This window comes from Macaca fascicularis, chromosome 7, assembly GCF_037993035.2.
Source record: "Macaca fascicularis isolate 582-1 chromosome 7, T2T-MFA8v1.1".
NCBI lineage: Eukaryota > Metazoa > Chordata > Mammalia > Primates > Cercopithecidae > Macaca > Macaca fascicularis.
The window spans coordinates 156,403,336-156,420,584 of NC_088381.1; the positions used below are offsets into that span (position 1 = coordinate 156,403,336).

General features: G+C 35.0%; 1 protein-coding gene across 19 annotated transcripts in view; it reads left to right on the forward strand.

Moving 5' to 3' along the window:
- Positions 1 to 14,402, forward strand: part of SPATA7 (spermatogenesis associated 7) — a 63,869-nt gene extending 49,467 nt beyond the window's left edge. For 10 of the 19 annotated variants that reach the window (XM_073997996.1, XM_073997998.1, XM_073997992.1 and 7 more), the window contains 7 exons: positions 2,284 to 2,756; positions 3,697 to 3,763; positions 5,375 to 5,490; positions 7,170 to 7,223; positions 9,127 to 9,204; positions 13,493 to 13,547; positions 13,780 to 14,402. In XM_073997996.1, the coding sequence (XP_073854097.1) occupies positions 2,284 to 2,756; positions 3,697 to 3,763; positions 5,375 to 5,490; positions 7,170 to 7,223; positions 9,127 to 9,204; positions 13,493 to 13,547; positions 13,780 to 14,364 (1,428 nt within the window). In that variant the 3' untranslated portion in view covers positions 14,365 to 14,402. Of the gene's footprint in view, positions 1 to 2,283; positions 2,757 to 3,696; positions 3,767 to 5,374; positions 5,491 to 7,169; positions 7,224 to 9,126; positions 9,205 to 13,492; positions 13,548 to 13,779 lie in introns of all 19 variants that reach the window. The other 9 variants (XM_065549185.2, XM_015453254.4, XM_015453256.4 and 6 more) reach the window with 1 other exon arrangement.
- Positions 14,403 to 17,249: the final 2,847 nt, after the last annotated feature.

Sequence of the window (17,249 nt, forward strand, 5' to 3'; positions counted from 1 at the left end):
TATTGTAAAATTCTTGACATGAAAGTATGATGAGTATATAAACTACGTTATGGCTATTACTTTACATAAATCCTGAAATCACAGAAACAGTGCACAACAAACCTCATAAACTAAGAATGACATAAGAAAGTGAGTGTTCAGGGTACCACCAGACTCTGCTCCATTGGCATATAATTGATGAACCCTTTTCTGATTTCAGAACTTCTTTACAGTGATCTGCTATTCATGTTTTGGGATTCTGCCAGTGTGTTAACATATATTCTGCACAAATATCTTTATCCCAGTTTTCTGATATTCATAACTAAGGAAACAAGATGCAGATTGGTGCAGTGGATTTTATACTGTAGTCTACTGGTTTCCAAGGAAAGAAAAAGTAGGATATAAGGTAGAAATTATAAGATACAAAAATGAGAAAAATTTCATGCTTCCAATAAGTTCAGAAGCAATTTTTCCATCCCATTTCAGAGAGATAGCTTAACATATGCTTCTACCCTTTAGAAAGACTTTCTTTGGTGTTTCATTTTGTTTATTAAATAATCATTACTGATAAAATTTCTTTACAGGCAATCATAATGCCTTATGCATTTCTTTCTCCTTCCTCTGATCTCAGTTTGTGCTGTTCTTCTAAGTGTAAATAATTCCCGTGCTTATTAATTAATTGCACTATAGGATATTTTTAGACTGTACTTAGAAATTTCTTCTTTGGGAGCTAAACTCTTCTGGTACATAAGCTGTAGTGTGAGTATCATTTAGGACTATTTATAAAAACTAACATCTTGAAGTCATTTACCAAATAGTACCCTAGTGACTCAACATTTAATGTCGGCATACTTACTTGCTTTGAGTACTTTTGTCTTGTATTTGGAATAAGGTTGTAAAGCAGTTGGAAAGGAAAGGTGATTTGACATATTTTAGGTAGTAGTCACAATGTCCAGTTATCTGCAGTTTTTTGCTTTGATAAATCAGAACTTTAGGTTAGCTGACTTATTTGTTCCCAGAAAAAGAGTTAAAATCAGTTTAAGATTTTTTATGCTGTAAAAAAAATCTAAAATCATATAATTTTCAAATAAGTTTTAAAATAGACAATATGATAAAGTGGCAAAGAACATGGACTCTGCCTCTGTTCAAATCTGTGAGACTCGGCACCTCAGAGCAGTGTTTTTATCTGTAAAATAGAGTAATAATTGTATTACCACCCAGAAGTTGATGTTAGGATTAAATGAGCTATACAAGAAAATTAACTAGTACAGTACCTTGCACATAGTAGCACACCATATGTATTAGTAGCAGTGACAGAAGTTATTATTATTCCTCTTCTATTCAATGTCAAGAGCAGTAGCTTGCATACAGGAAGCACTTGGCTTTTTCCTTACTCAACTTGTCCATCTTCTCCTTGTTATTCCTCCCAATGAGGTTATAAGACACATATAACTGGCTAAATCCTAGCGAGTTTTACCTCAATTTCTGTAACCTCCTTGTAATTTCCCCTCTACCTAATGAAAGTGCCTCAGAGTTTTGCAAAGGATATACAGATGTGTCCATAAGGGCTGAAGTCACAGGCAAAGCTTCTTAGACATTTTCAGTTTATAAAAGAATAAAATATTATCTGTGTTTTTAAACTTTACAGATAACCTATAGAAATGGTTTTCCTGAAGTTAAGCCAAAAAGAAATGGAGCAAGTCAAAATGCCTCCCTTTTCAAAGTATTACCTCCACCCCAATGAAAATAAGTTGAGAAATATATATGAAATTTTTATGAAATAAATATTTATTAATTATATTTAAATTATCAATTACCTAAGCCAGGGCTCCATACATTATGAGGAGAAGTTCCTTTTCATTTCTTTAAATGCTTGACATCACAGAGGGATGGCTTACACTGTACTCTCCAATAGTGACAAGACAGGACGATGAGGATGATGCCACTAATAGTGGTGGAGAAGGGCATTGGTGCTCACAATTTGTGTGGAAACTTTCAGATAAAACTGAGATCTCCCAATAGATCTTAATATGCAAGTTTAAGATCCCCAAAATAGGTATGTTATTTATCTTTTTTTAATTTCAGAAAGGAAATTGATTGCTCTACTACTTATATTTGGAATTAAATTTTAATCTTAGTTTAAATACTTGACTAGAACTTCAAATAAAATATTAACATCTTCAGGAACATATCAGTTAATTTTGTAAATCCTTGAGGCTATCATTTTTTTAATGTATAATCTCAAAATCCCCAATTACATGAATTTGTAATGCAGTTGATGACTGTCATGTCAAATGTTCTTAGCCCTCAGGTGAACCACAAATTGAGGATGACATGTTAAAAGAAGAAATGAATGGATTTTCATCCTTTGCAAGGTCACTAGTACCCTCTTCTGAGAGACTACACCTAAGCCTACATAAATCCGATAAAGTCATCACAAATGGTCCTGAGAAGAACTCCAGTTCCTCCCCGTCCAGCGTGGATTATGCAGCCTCCGGGCCCCGGAAACCGGGCTCTGGAACCCTGTATGGCAGAAGGCCCAGAAGCACATTCCCAAATTCCCACCGGTTTCAGTTAGTCATTTCGAAAGCACCCAGTGGGGATCTTTTGGATAAACATGCTGAACTCTTTTCTAACAAACAATTGCCATTCACTCCCCGCACTTTAAAAACAGAAGCAAAATCTTTCCTGTCACAGTATCGCTACTATACACCTGCCAAAAGAAAAAAGGATTTTGCAGATCAACGGATAGAAGCTGAAACCCAGACTGAATTAAGGTATGACACATCAACAACCAATAGTAAATCCTTCAGGAAATTAAATGAAAATTAACGAATTAATATTCCTTGTTTGCTGCTGCCAGCCTTAAGATCTGGTAGTGCCCTTTGGATTGGAATGAGATGAATGTGACTTTTCCTTTTCTGTGTATCACTAGAACTATCAGAGTAATTGCTGAAAAATAGCAAAAAATATTACACTGGTCAAGTGCCTTATAAGTATGAATTACATATTTTATTGTTTCAAGCATGGTTCAAGAATTGTGTATGTTTTTAAATATTATACTTTCAGAGAGTTCTTAAAATATGTCATCAGACAGCATTTGTGTAAATATGCATATTGATTCATGTTAAAAGTGGCAAAAATATGGGCTATAGAGGGAAAGAAGCTAACCCTTTATCCATCTACCCCTCTGCTCCATTCCCTGCAGATATTCAGGCCAGTCTTCATAGCAACAACTGCCAAGAATAATTTTAAATTGGGATAATTTCTGGAAATTAAGTATAATTTGCCTCAATAATGTTTTCAAATACAATAGTGTGTGGCACAAGGTGAATGTTCAATAAAAGTTTGCCAAATGACTGAAGAAAAAAACAAATCTTGTCAAGTTTTGAGATTTAGCAGATTTGTATTGTGATCGTTTTTCTAGTATTACATAAACAATTTAACCGGCACTAGGTTTTAGTTGTTTTAGAAAGTGAAAACAATTTAAGATTAGTATTTTTTTTTCTTTGGATATAGGTAAGAGGTACAGTAATATCAGATGAGTCTGCAGATATTTTATCAAATAAAATCAAATAATTCAAAATTATGTATTTTATAAGAACAGATGGATCTCATTCTTTTATGTTTGAGTTTATTTTTTCTAGCCAGTAAACCTTGTTACCACAGTGCTTATATTTTGAAGGATTAACAGTTATTTATTTTAAATTATTACAGCTTTAAATCTGAGTTGGGGACAGCTGAGACTAAAAATGTGACAGAATCAGAAATGAACATAAAGCAGGTAATAAGTATGAAATCTTTTAGTATTGCTACATTTGAATTACAGATATTTTTCTGTAAATAGAATATGTACAGCTATTTAGACTGTGAAGAATAATCTGTTGGTAGCACTTATCATACATGATATAGCCAGTATACAGAAGGTCTGGCTGTTTACAAATGGTTATAGCTCTCTGAATGGCCAGGTGGATCCTGCCAAATCTGGGAAGTCATTTGTTACTAACATCTTTCCTAGATGATTGGTTGGCTGGCTGGACAGATGGAAGGATCAGTAAAATACCTTAAGTATTGTTTACAAAGATGCAGACCTGGATTACTAGAGGAGCCAGCAGAGTAGTGCAGAAGTTGAGTTTTTATCCCTTTTTTTTTTTTTTTGTAAAGAATTGCCACATATTATATGATTGGAAAGTATACATTTTATAAGAATAAGTGGCTGTTACTATGTTTGCCTCTACTTTTTCTAGACCATAAAGCTGTTTATTACAGGGTTTATATTTTGAATTCTTAGCATCATTTCTTTTAAAATATTGCAACTTTGAGTCTGATTTTGAGATAAATTGTTTTATTTTTGGAGTGTCAGTCTTGCACTTGTGTCCTGACTTAAATTTGTTGTTTATAAAAATGGTTTGTCTATTAAAATGTCAAACACAGATCCAGAGATAGAAGAATAAAATATAATCATACTCAACTTCCTCCTTCCCTTCTGAAAATGGGTAGAAGGTGGTCGTTTTCCATCTCAGCCATTAATGCTGTTTGACACAGGGCCCTGCCACTTAAGGTCCAAGGACAAATCACTTATTCTCTGAGAGCTGCATTTCCTCATCTAGAAAAACTGTACTTAACTTGCAGGATTATTAGGAGGAGTAAATGATGTAGGCAAAGTACCTAGCCTGGGCTAGGGCTTAATAGACTAGCTTGAAATTTTGGGAATGAGTTAACTCTGCAGATAACTACATAAACATGAAACAGTATTTATTTACAATCCTGCAAGAAAATGTGTGTCCTCATATTCCACAGTCAGTGCCATCAGTACTTGACTTGAAGAAGCCAGTATTAACTGCAGTAGATCCACATTTTAACAGCACCTTTAAAACTGTAAAGCACTGTACATAAATTGTCACGGTAAAGATTAACTCTAACGATGTGAGTAAATGCTTGGCACAGTTTGTGGTGCATAGTAAGGAGTCTATAAAAGTAAGCTGCCATTATTTTTGTTAATATTATTGTTCATGCTGCCAGCGCTACCACTGCTTCTACATATTTGACATGTTGGCATGTAAAACAGATGAGCTATTTGAATTTCTGAATAATGAGACTTTGTTCCCTCAAATTTACTTAAAAGTTGAAAATTTGCTTCATTTTTCCCTTTATATGTTTATTTGTGACAATTTCTTAGTGTTATTTAAATGCCACTCATTAAAATACAAGAAATAAGTCATTTTATCTTTAAGAAAAACGTGCTGAATGGATAGAAAAATTATTTTAAAATATTCTTTGTCATACTGTATAATTTTTATCTACTGGATATCTCTGTTCACTTAAAATTTGTTATATTTCTGCTTTCATAATGTATTTTTAAGCAAAAATGAAGTTTTTTTTATTGCATCCCCAGGCATCTAACTGTGTGACATATGATGCCAAAGAAAAAATAGCCCCTTTACCTTTACAAGGGCATGACTTAACATGGGATGAGATTAAGGATGATGCTCTTCAGCATTCCTCGCCAAGGTACACAGTTCACAGGAGAAATAATTTCAACTGTCTTTAATTGCCTTCTTGTATAACAGACATATAGTGTTTGCCACATAAGTACTATTTAATTGCATGCTGTAGTCTATTTTGGTGTGATGTAATTCAATAACAGTTTTAGTTTTACCAAGGAAATTTTACAAATTTAAGTGCTTAGTAAAGGTTTAAATGAGTTAATTTTGCTAATTCATTAGTAAAGGAAAACGCCACGCCAACTTGTATTATTTGTCATCACTATTCATTAAAAAAATAATTTTCCCCAAGACAAGTCCTCTGACAGTGATGCTAACCAGTTTACATGCCACAAATAATGCTGAAGAGCTGTACCATTTGAGGAGTCATAATTTGTGATTTTGAATATTCATCATATGCTAGTGCTTGACCTATCTGTGCTATATGAAGACACTATTTATTTATTTATTTATGAGACAGAGTCTCTCTCTGTTGTCCAGGCTGGAGTGCAGTGGTGCGGTCTGAGCTCACTGCAATGGAGACACTCTTTAAAAATTACTCATCGTGTTGAGTGATTAAGGAATATTATACATTAATTAGCAGGTAGTAGAAAACCTAAAAGATGCCTTGATAGTTTCAGTTGTCAAATGTATTTCCAGTGTCAGAGAATGGATATGAAATGTGGGGCGGGGAGGGGGGTAGAAGAAAGGAAGGAGTAGAGATTAAAAAGAGGGCAAGAATGAGGTGTTAATGTAGCAGATCACTAGGAAAGTACACACAATGCCCTCAGGCTCCGGCTTCTCCCTCAGGCCTTTGCTAGGGAGATCTCACCTGCTAAGGCCGTGGAGAGTTCATTGTTAACTTCCCTGTCTTTGAAACTTCTGGTGTTTCAACACATATAACTTATTATTTATTAATATAAACTGCTCTTGAGCCAGTCTTCACTGAATATTAAGAATGACTTAAGGAAAGGAGTATTTATCTTTTCTAATACTTTCTAAAAGAAGTAAAGTAAAATAGTATAATTGAGTATACCTGAATAAAATTTAGCTTCAAATTAATTATTGGTAACATAACTGAGTAACAAAATTTATCATGATGACCAGCTTTAAAAATACTTCATAGTAATGTATCTATATCTAGCATTATCTATACATTAACCTTAGTCAAATTGTCATTGTTTATACTAGAGAAATGCCATAGTGTAGTTTTGAAAAGAATTGTGAATTTATAAGTAGAAGAGTAGTTTAAAAACCTATCTTTGCTGCTTACTAACATTAACCTTGGAAAGTTATACTTAGCCTTTCTGACACTGGGTGAACTCATCAGTAAATAGTAAAAATAATACACAGCCAACATACCTGACTGGGTTGTTTAGAATATTAAATTAGATATGGATATGAGAGTGCTTTAAAAATTGCTGAAAAGTGTAATTACAGGTTGAACATCCCACATTTGAAAATCCGTAAGTCACAATACTCCAAAATCTGACGTGACACCCAAAGGAAATGCTCATTTGCACATTTTGGATTTCAGAGTTTTGGATTGAGATGCTCAACTACTAAGTATATAATGGAAATATTCCAAAATCCAAAATCTGAAACACTTCGGTTCCAAGAGGGATATTCAGTCTGTACTAATATACAGTGTTACTGAATACTTATTGTATGCCAACCATTGTTTTGCTCAACTACTTTTCTTTCTAGGGCAGTGTGTCAGTATTCCCTGAAGCCCCCAGCAACTAGTAAAATCTACTCTGAGTAAGATCTTTTTTACCTCTTCATTTTGCATAGTGGAATTAAGAATTAAGAATCATAGAAACCATTATTAAATAAGTCAGGATTGAACAATAATCTCTTTTTTTAAAACTGGCAAGTAATAAATGTACATATTCGTGGAGTACCTAGTGATGTTTTGATACTTATACTGTACAGTGATTAAAACAGTTTAATTAGTGTATCCATCATCTCAAAGGTTTTATCATTTCTTTGTGTTGGAAACATTGAGTATCCTTCTTCTAGCTATTTGAAACTATGTATTATTGTTAACCATAGTAGTCATCCTGTAGTGGTATATAACACTAGAACTTACTCTGCCTATCTAGCTATAATTTTGTATCTTGTAACAAATCTCACCTTGTCCCTCACTCCCCTCTACCCTTCCCAGCCTCCAGTATCCTCTGTTCTACTCTCTGCTTCTATGAAATCAACTGTTTTTAGCTTCCACATATGAGTGAGAACATGCGGTGTTTAACTTTCTATTGCTGGCTTATTTCACCAGCATCCATCCGTGTTCCATCCATGTTGCCACAAATAACATGATTTTATTTGTTTTTATGGCTGAATAGTATTTCATTGTGTATATATACATTTTCTTTATCCATTCATCTGTGAACGCTAATCTGTCTTACAACCAGCTTTGGGGTATCAACCATATAATACATGCTAAATTTGAGAAAATGACCTGAATAATTTTCTCAAATTTATTTGAGAAATAATAACTTAACTTTCTGGAGCAATTGTCAATCACGTCGTTTTTATCTCCAGTAGAAGTTTGTCCCTAAGCTAATACCTGATACTTTTTAATAATTAGTATCCATAATTCTTATTTATATGTAAAAATAATAAAATAATAAAGAAGAGTTTTAGAGAAATACAGACTTTTAGTAGTTCAGGATACTCTTTCCAGAGGTTTCTAATCTCAGCAGTTCTTTGCAGATATTTTACTCGTAGATTTTCATGTTGTTTTAATTAAGTTACTTTTTTTAGGGAAAATAATTTATAAAATTTTACTTATTTTCAAATATGCTGTTTTTAAACAAGCGAGACCCTGTGAATCAGTTTGAAAGTATAACTTTTTATTAAACATTTAGATCTATTATTTGATTTGCTTATTAACTCTTCCCTTATATTTGCTTATTCAGTAATTTAGTTACTTGCTACTTACATTTGGTACTAATTCTCTAATTTCAGCTAATTAAAATCAAACATACAATAATATCCTAACTTTCTTATAATAGCTACTAAAATATAGTTATAATAGGGAGGTGTGTTCAAGTAGTTAAAAATTACCACAATATTTATGATCACAAATTTTCCTTTGAGATTTTGTCTCCAAACGTTTTGAGAGAAAAAATAAATTTTTCTGCTTAGTGAATTTCTCAACCTTAAGATGAGAAGATGCTGGCCTGGGGCTAGGAGAGGACTTCTTAGTTGAAGCTCCTGCTTCTCTGGACAACTTTCCTTTTCCTTCTTGCAAATGCTTTGCGGAGGGGCTTGCACCTCTGCTGCTGGACCTGATCAGGAGCCAGAGGAAATTTAAAACATTCCTCGAGGGTGCTTGTTCCCAGTGGATTGCATTTGATTGCCCCTTGTCGTTGGTCTCTTTTTGTGTTGTTTAATTCTGCTTGTTTTTTACTGCTATGGATGTTGCAGATATCTTTGAAATTTTACTCTATTAGGTCATTATCTTTAATAAATATTTATCCTTGCATAATTTGAGAAGGTAGACATGTTTGTTTGTAATATTCCCCTTAGTAATATGAGATAGAAGTACATTGGTAATGGTAGAGATAGATATTTCTAATTAGGTACTAATGTTTCTTACAGTTTTCAGAATAAGTAAGCAATAATTTTTATGCTGTATATTGCCTTCCCTTTACAGCGAAGAAGAACTGTTGTATCTGAGTTTCATTGAAGATGTAACAGATGAAATTTTGAAACTTGGTTTATTTTCAAACAGGTTAGTTTTTTTTAATTGTGTTATGGCAATTCAGGAGTACGTTAAATATTCTTCATATTTCTTCATATGATGTTAAAATTTTAAAGTTATTTTCCCATACTAGGAAATGAAAAAATATATTGCTTTCTTGGAAACTTATTATTGTAATTGTAAAGAATGTTTAATTCATACTCTAGGGGAAGTTCATCACTTGGGAGAATTAAAGAATAGAGCTTTTATTCACTTTAATATTATATCCTTTGTATTATAAGTGACTCGTGAAGGAAGATCTTTACCACTTATTTGCAAAGCTTCATAATCCCATTTTACTATCTAAAACTGTCATGAGAATCAAAGGCAAGCATTTTTGGTACAACCATTATTAGTATTAGATCTAGTAAAATGAGAACAAATTAAGAGCTAGGTTTGTGCACCGCAAGTTAAATGAAAAGTTTGCAAAACCAGATGAGCTATTGCATAGCTTAAGGAAACTGTGTGTCCTGAATTTAGCTTGAACATTTATGTATCTAAGATTCTTTGAGCACTGGGCTCTACTTTATGTTATGTAACCTAGGACCCTGTTATGTATACTACTTGCTTTCTCTGTTGTAATAATATGCCAAACATAGACATTTCTAATAAATTATTTCTATCCTTTACATCAAGTTTTTTAAAAAATTAAAGCAAACATTTTCATTATTGGCATAAAAAGGCATATCAAAAAGACCTAAGATTTTTGACATTAATTCTTTTGACCGCTTTCGTTTTAAAAAGTTGGTAAATAATATTCACATAATATGGGTAAAGAGTTTCAGGATACATAATGAAAAGTTTTAGCCATCTGTATCACAGTATGAATATACTTAACACTACTCAGTCGTGCACTTAATGGTGAAGATGATAAGTTTTGTTGGTTTTTGCCACAACAAGAAAAAAAATACACATACAAAATCGTATTTATGCTTAAAATTTTGTTTTTATCAAGTGTAAGACTATTTATTACAGCATTTTTATAATAGTACCAAAAACCAGAATCAACCTAAATGTTTAATGGTAAATGTTTGGTTGAATAAACTGTGGGATATATGTGAAATGTAAGGTCTGTTTAGGGGTTAAAAATGATGTTGAAGTGAATTTACAGATACAGAAAGATGTTAAAGATATGTGTCGTTGATTAGAAAAAACAAAATAGGGCTGGGCACAGTGGCTGACGTCTGTAATCCCAGCACTTTGGGAGTCCGAGGCGCGTGGATCCTGAGGTCAGGAGATCGAGGCTATCCTGGCTAACACTGTGAAACCCCGTCTCTATTAAAAACACACAAAAATTTAGCCAGGCCTGGTGGCAGGTGCCAGTAGTCCTAGCTATAGGCTGAGGTAGGAGAATGGCGTGAACCCAAGACGTGGAGCTTGCGGTGAGCCGAGATCGCGCCTCGACATTATAGCCTGGGCGACAGAGCGAGACTCTGTCTCAGAAAAAATAAAGAAAAAGAAAAAAGAAAAAAATAAGATAGATACCCAAATAGTATGTATCGTTTAATTACAATTTGGTAAAGAAATACAAATGAATAGAAAAAATGCCTAGTAGTGAATATTCTAAAATGTTAACAACAGTTGTAAAAAGTAGAATACAGATTTCTTGGGTTTTAAAAAAATTGTGAAATAATTCAGAACTACTAACTCTGAGGTTGGCTCATAACTTCACTGATGCTAGCAAATGATAACAAAGGAAATTAGTTGTTTTTTAAGAAACTGTTGGACATTCCTGTGATAGAGAGGTGAGCATGGTGTTTTAGAATGAAGAAATTATGAGGAGCCAGACACATGTGGGTTAAATTCCCCTAATGGCTTTTGACCTCAGGGGAGAGGAAATTGTCATCTTAGAGATGTGGCTTTCTCATCTTTAAAATGGTTTTTACACTATCTTTCCCTCCCTACGTTGGTCAGAATTAGAGGTAAAATGATTATTATGGCTAGCACAGTAGCATTTAATGGAACTTAATAAGTGATAACATTTAAGTTATTATGTGGATTTACCATCAGTGGGAATTTTTAAATTTTTTCATTATTTTTTAAAATTGTGTGACGTACACAGTAGGTGTATATAAGGGTCCATGAGATGTTTTGATATAGGCAAGCATTGTGAAATAAGGACGTCACGGAAAATGGGGTATCCATCCTCTCAAGCATTTATCTTTTGAGTTACAAACAATCTGACTACATTCTTTATTTTAAATGTACAATTAAGTTATTATTGACTGTAGTTACCCTGTGGTGCTATCAAATGATCTTATTGATTCTTTCTATGTTTTTGTACCCATTAACTACCCCTCTTCCCCTGCAGCCCTCCACTACCCTTCCCAGCCTCTGTTAACCATCCTTCTACTCTCTATGTCTGTGAGTTCAATTGTTTTGATTTTCAGATCCCACAAATAAGTGGAACATGCAATGTTTATCTTTCTGTACCAGGCTTATTTCACTTAACATAATGATCTCCATTTCCATCCATATTGTTGCAGATGACAGGATCCTACTTTTTTTTATGACTGAATAGTACTCCATGGTGTATATGTCCTACATTTTTTTATCCATTCATTTGTTAATGGACACTTAGGCTGCTTCCAAATCTTAGCTATTATGAACAGTGCTACAACAAACATAAAAGTGCAGATATCTCTTTGATATCCACTTCCTTCCTTTTGGGATTGCTGGAGCATATGGTAGCTCAATTTCTAGTTTTTTGAGGAACCTCCAAACTGTTCTCCATAGGGGTTGAACTAATAGTTTACATTCTGCTAATAGTGTGCAAGGATTCCCTTTTCTCCACATTGTCACCAGCATTTATTATTGCTTGTTTTTGCATATAAGCCATTTTAACTGCAGTGAGATGATATCTCATTGTAGTTTTGATTTGCATTTCTCTGATGATCAGTGATGTGGAACACCTTTTTATATTCCTGTTTACAATTCATATGTCTTTTGAGAATTGTCTATTCAAATCTTTTGCCCATTTTTTGATGAGATTATTAGATTTTTCGCTATAAACCTAATAGTAAATAGTTGTTTGAGCTCCTTATATATTCTGGTTATTAATTCCTTGTCAGAGGGGTAGTTTGCAAATATTTTATCCCATTCTGTGGATTGTTTCTTCACTTTGTTGGTTATATCCTTTGCTGTGCAGAAGCTTTTTAACTTATGATCCCATTTGTCCATGTTTGCTTTTTTGCCTGTGCTTGTGGGATATTACTCAAGAAGTCTTTGCCAGACTAGTCCCTAGAGATTTTCTCCCAATGTTTTCATTTAGTAGTTCCATAGTTTCAGAACTTATATTTTGGCCTTTAATCTATTTTGATTTGGTTTTTGTATGTGGTGAGAGATAGGGGTCTAGTTTCATTCTTTTGTACATGGGTATCCAGTTTTCCCATCACCATTTATTGAAGAGACTGCCTTTTCCCCAGTGTATGTTCTTGGCAACTTTGTCAAAAATGAGTTCACTGTGGGTGTGTGGATTTGTTTCTGAGTTCTCTATTCTCTTCCTTTGGTCTGTGTGTCTGTTTTTATGCCTGACCATGCTGTTTTGGTTACCATAGCTCTGTAGTATAATTTGAAGTCAGGTAATATGATCCCACCAGTTTTGTTCTTTTTACTTAGGATAGCTTTGGCTATTCTGGGTCTTTTGTGGTTTCATATACATTTTAGGATTTTTTTTTCTATTTCTGTGAATAATGTCACTGGTATTTTGATATGGATTGCATTGACTCTGTAGATTGCTTTGGATGGTGTGGATGTTTTAACAATATTGATTCTTCCAATCCATGAATTTGGAATATTTTTCCTTTTTTTTTTTTTTTTTTTTGGTGTCCTTTTCCATTTTGTTCATTGGTGTTTTATACTTTAATATAGGATTTTTTTAAAAGTATAATTTAGGAAGGATTGTAAAATATCTCTGTAAAAGGCTTTTCTTTAGGGTTTGGTTGTGTGTGTGTGTGTGTGTGTAAAGTTGGGGGTAGAGAGGCTTTGGGTGTTTGCATATGTCTGTGAGAAAAACAGCTTTTTGGAGGTGGGGTGAGAAAAAGGAGAATTTTATTCAAAGAAATAAAAGTAGCATACAGTCTTTCAGAAACATGTAACGTGAAGCAAATGCACAACGGAAGAACATACAACAGGAAAGCATTAGTCTTCAGCTTTACAGAGAAAAAGAATAATCTAAAACACGTTTTTCAACCTTTATAGTTTCAGTGTTACATGGCTAGTTTATATTTAGATGATTTTCTGATTTTGAAACATTAACATTTTTGTTTATCATTTGTAGGTTTTTAGAACGACTGTTCGAGCGACATATAAAACAAAATAAACATTTGGAGGAGGTTTGTCTTTCCTTATAACTTCATTAGAAAAATTCTAATGTAAAAATAATTTTACGGTTTTTTCATACCTTCAAACAATACATTAAAAGCTTTTTTTTCCCTTGAACTTTTTTGAGGGTGGTGGTGGGAGAAGTGAAAGGAAAAGTATTAATCCTGTGAGATTTGCAGCACTGCAGTCAAAATTTGATTTGACTCAATTAATGTAATTATTCTCATCTTTTCTTAATCCTAGGAAAAAATGCGCCACCTGCTGCATGTCCTGAAGGTAGACTTAGGCTGCACGTCGGAGGAAAACTCGGTAAAGCAAAATGATGTTGATATGTTGAATTTATTTGATTTTAAAAAGGCTGGGAATTCAGAACCAAATGAATTAAAACATGAAAGTGAAGTAACTATTCAGCAGGAACGTCAAGAATACCAAAAGGCTTTGAATATGTTATCGTCTGCACCAAAAGATGAGAACGAGATATTCTCTTCACCAACTGAATTTTTCTTGCCTCTTTATAAATCAAAGCATTCAGAAGGGGTTATAATTCAACAGGTGAATGATGAAACGAATCTTGAACCTTCAACTTTGGATGAAAATAATCCAAGTATTTCAGACAGTTTAACAGATCAGGAAACTTCTGTGAATGTCATTGAAGGTGACAGTGACCCTGAAAAGGTTGAGATTTCAAATGGATCATGCAGTCTTAACACATCACTCTCCCAGTCTGTTCAGTTCTCCAGTGTCAAAGGTGATAATAATCATGACATGGAATTATCAACTCTTAAAATCATGGAAATGAGCATTGAGGACTGCCCTTTGGATGTTTAATCTTCATTAATAAATACCTCAAATGGCCAGTAACTCAATATTACTTTTCTTCCTTTTTTAAAGTGTGTGTATAAGATTTCTCTGTTAGTTTTCTGTGCTGCAATAATAAGTTACCAGAAACCTAGTGGCCTAACATGCCACATGTTTATTTATCCCACAGTTTCTGCGGATCAGGAGTGTAGGCACAGCTTAGTTGGGTCCTCTGCCCTGGGTCTCACAAGGCTACCCCACAATCAAGGCAGTGACTAGGGCTGTGTTCTCATTTAGAGGCTTGTTGGCAGAATTATCTTCCTTGCAGCTGTAGATTTGAGGGCTTCGTTGTCTTGCTGACCAATGGCTAGAGGCTGCCTGTAGTTCTCTGCCACTTGGTGCTTTCCTTAGGGAAGCTATAACATGGCTGCTTGCTTTTTTAAGGATATTAGGAAAACCAGAGAGATTCTGCTAACAAGATGGAGTCTTATATAATGTAACATAATCACAGGAGTGACTTTCTATCACCTTTGCCATGTTCTTTTGGGTAGAAGCAAATCACAGGTCTTGCCCACACTTAAGGGTTGGGAATATATACAAGGGTGTGAATGCCAGAACACAGCAATCACTGGGGTCATCTGAGGACCTGCTGGCCACAATTTCTAAAATCACTTTTCAGAGGAAACATATTTTACCCATGTTCTCAGAGGAACATTTTTACCCAGACATAAGCGGTTTTGTCGGCTATGGGAAATGGTTTGTGATCTGCTGTGGGTCTTGAAGCATTGGACCTTGTCTGCAGTATCTTTAATTTCGTTTTTCTCGCTTTCCTGCAATATCTACAGCCTCGAGGACCTTTCAGTTGTCAGTGACCCAGGGAATTCTGTCAGCTAGCTGAGATGTTGTCTCTTCTTGTGAGTGCAAACATTTAGTCAGACCTGTCTGAAGCCCTCCCCTCCCCTGTAGCTCATGAATGAGACCCTTACTATTAGAACATGGCCCAGGAGATTCATCTCTAATTATACCTTTTCAACTATTTACAATAATATAATTGAATATTCATGTGCCCGTTATGTACAAAGTTTCATGCCTAGATACTGTGGAGGATAAAAACAACCCGTTTTGTTTTTATAAGCTATATTTTAATTTTATGTTTAAAAAAATGCAACCCAAGTATTCTTCTAAAAACTTAGCAGTGACTTCCAAGTATCCTGTTCTTTAACTCAGGCTTTTATCATCCTTTGGCCGTAGCAGTGTTTCCCAAAGTGTGGTACATACCCCTGGAGAGCTGAGAGTTGATTTTTAGTGGTATATGGATGACATGTCCATCTCATTCATGGGATGCTGACCATCACCACTGTCTTCAGGATTCAGATGCAGGCACAACCTGCAAAGCACAATATGGTGGGACTGAGCACCCAACCCACTTCTCACCCCCACTGTCAGAATCCCCAACTCACCCTGCTGCAACCCTTCCTTGGCACACCTGCCCCTCAGCCCTCACCTCTGGACTTCTTCCCTTTAACCCTCTAAGCAACACCATCTCTCCCCTCTTGCAGTCCTCCTAAACCTCCTGAAATAACCTCAGCTCTCTTCTTGGTTCCCAGCCTGGGTCTCCCAATCTGTTTGATCTTTACTCCTGTATTTGCTTCTTGGGCTATATTGTTCCTCAGCCCCAGGGTTCCTTTCTTCAGTCCCAAACTCACTCTTTCACAAACACCCTCTTCCCAGTCCCCATGAAACTACCCCAGACCTACTGGCCTGGCCCAAATTTTCCTTTCTTGGTTGTAGCTACTATTTGTCTTTCTGGAGGCATTCTCAGAAATTTTCTCCTGGCCGTTGTTCTCCAACACTTTGATCCGGGCCCCAGACCTGCCCTATTTGACATGTCCAGTCTTCTTCATGCTCTGACTCTGGGTACAGCTTCTTGTCTCTGGGGCCATGACCCATCCTAACTTGGATACCTATTAGGACAATTTGTTGTTATCCTTTAGTTTCCCTTTAAGTTTTAAAAGGTGAGTTAATTTAAATATTAACAATGATTCTGAAAAAAGCAAACAACCCCATCAAAAAGTGGGCAAAGGATATGAACAAACACTTCTCAAAACACATTCATACAGCCAACAGACACATGAAAAAATGCTTATCATCACTCGCCATCAGAGTAATGCAAATCAAAACCACAATAAGATACCATCTCACACCAGTTAGAATGGCAATCATTAAAAAATCAGGAAACAACAGGTGCTGGAGAGGATGTGGAGAAATAGGAACACTTTTACACTGTTGGTGGGACTGTAAACTAGTTCAACCATTGTGGAAGACAGTGTGGCAATTCCTCAAGGATCTAGAACTAGAAATACCATTTGACCCAGCCATCCCATTACTGGGTATATACCCAAAGGATTATAAATCATGCTGCTATAAAGACACTTGCACACGTATGTTTATTGTGGCACTATTCACAATAGCAAAGACTTGGAATCAACCCATATGTCCATCAGTGACAGACTGGATTAAGAAAATGTGACACATATACACCGTGGAATACTATGCAGCCATAAAAAAGGATGAGTTTGTGTCCTTTGTAGGGACATGGATGCAGCTGGAAACCATCATTCTTAGCAAACTATCTCAAGAACAGAAAACCAAACACCGCATGTTCTCACTTATAGATGGGAATTGAACAATGAGAACACTTGGACACAGGAAGGGGAACATCACACACCAGGGCCTATGGTTGGGAGGGGACTGGGGGGAGGGATAGCATTAGGAGATATACCTAGTGTAAATGACGAGTTAATGGGTACAGCACACCAACATGGCACATGTATACATATGTAACAAACCTGCACGTTGTGCACATGTACCCTAGAACTTAAAGTATAATAATAAAAAAAAAATGATTCTTGAAT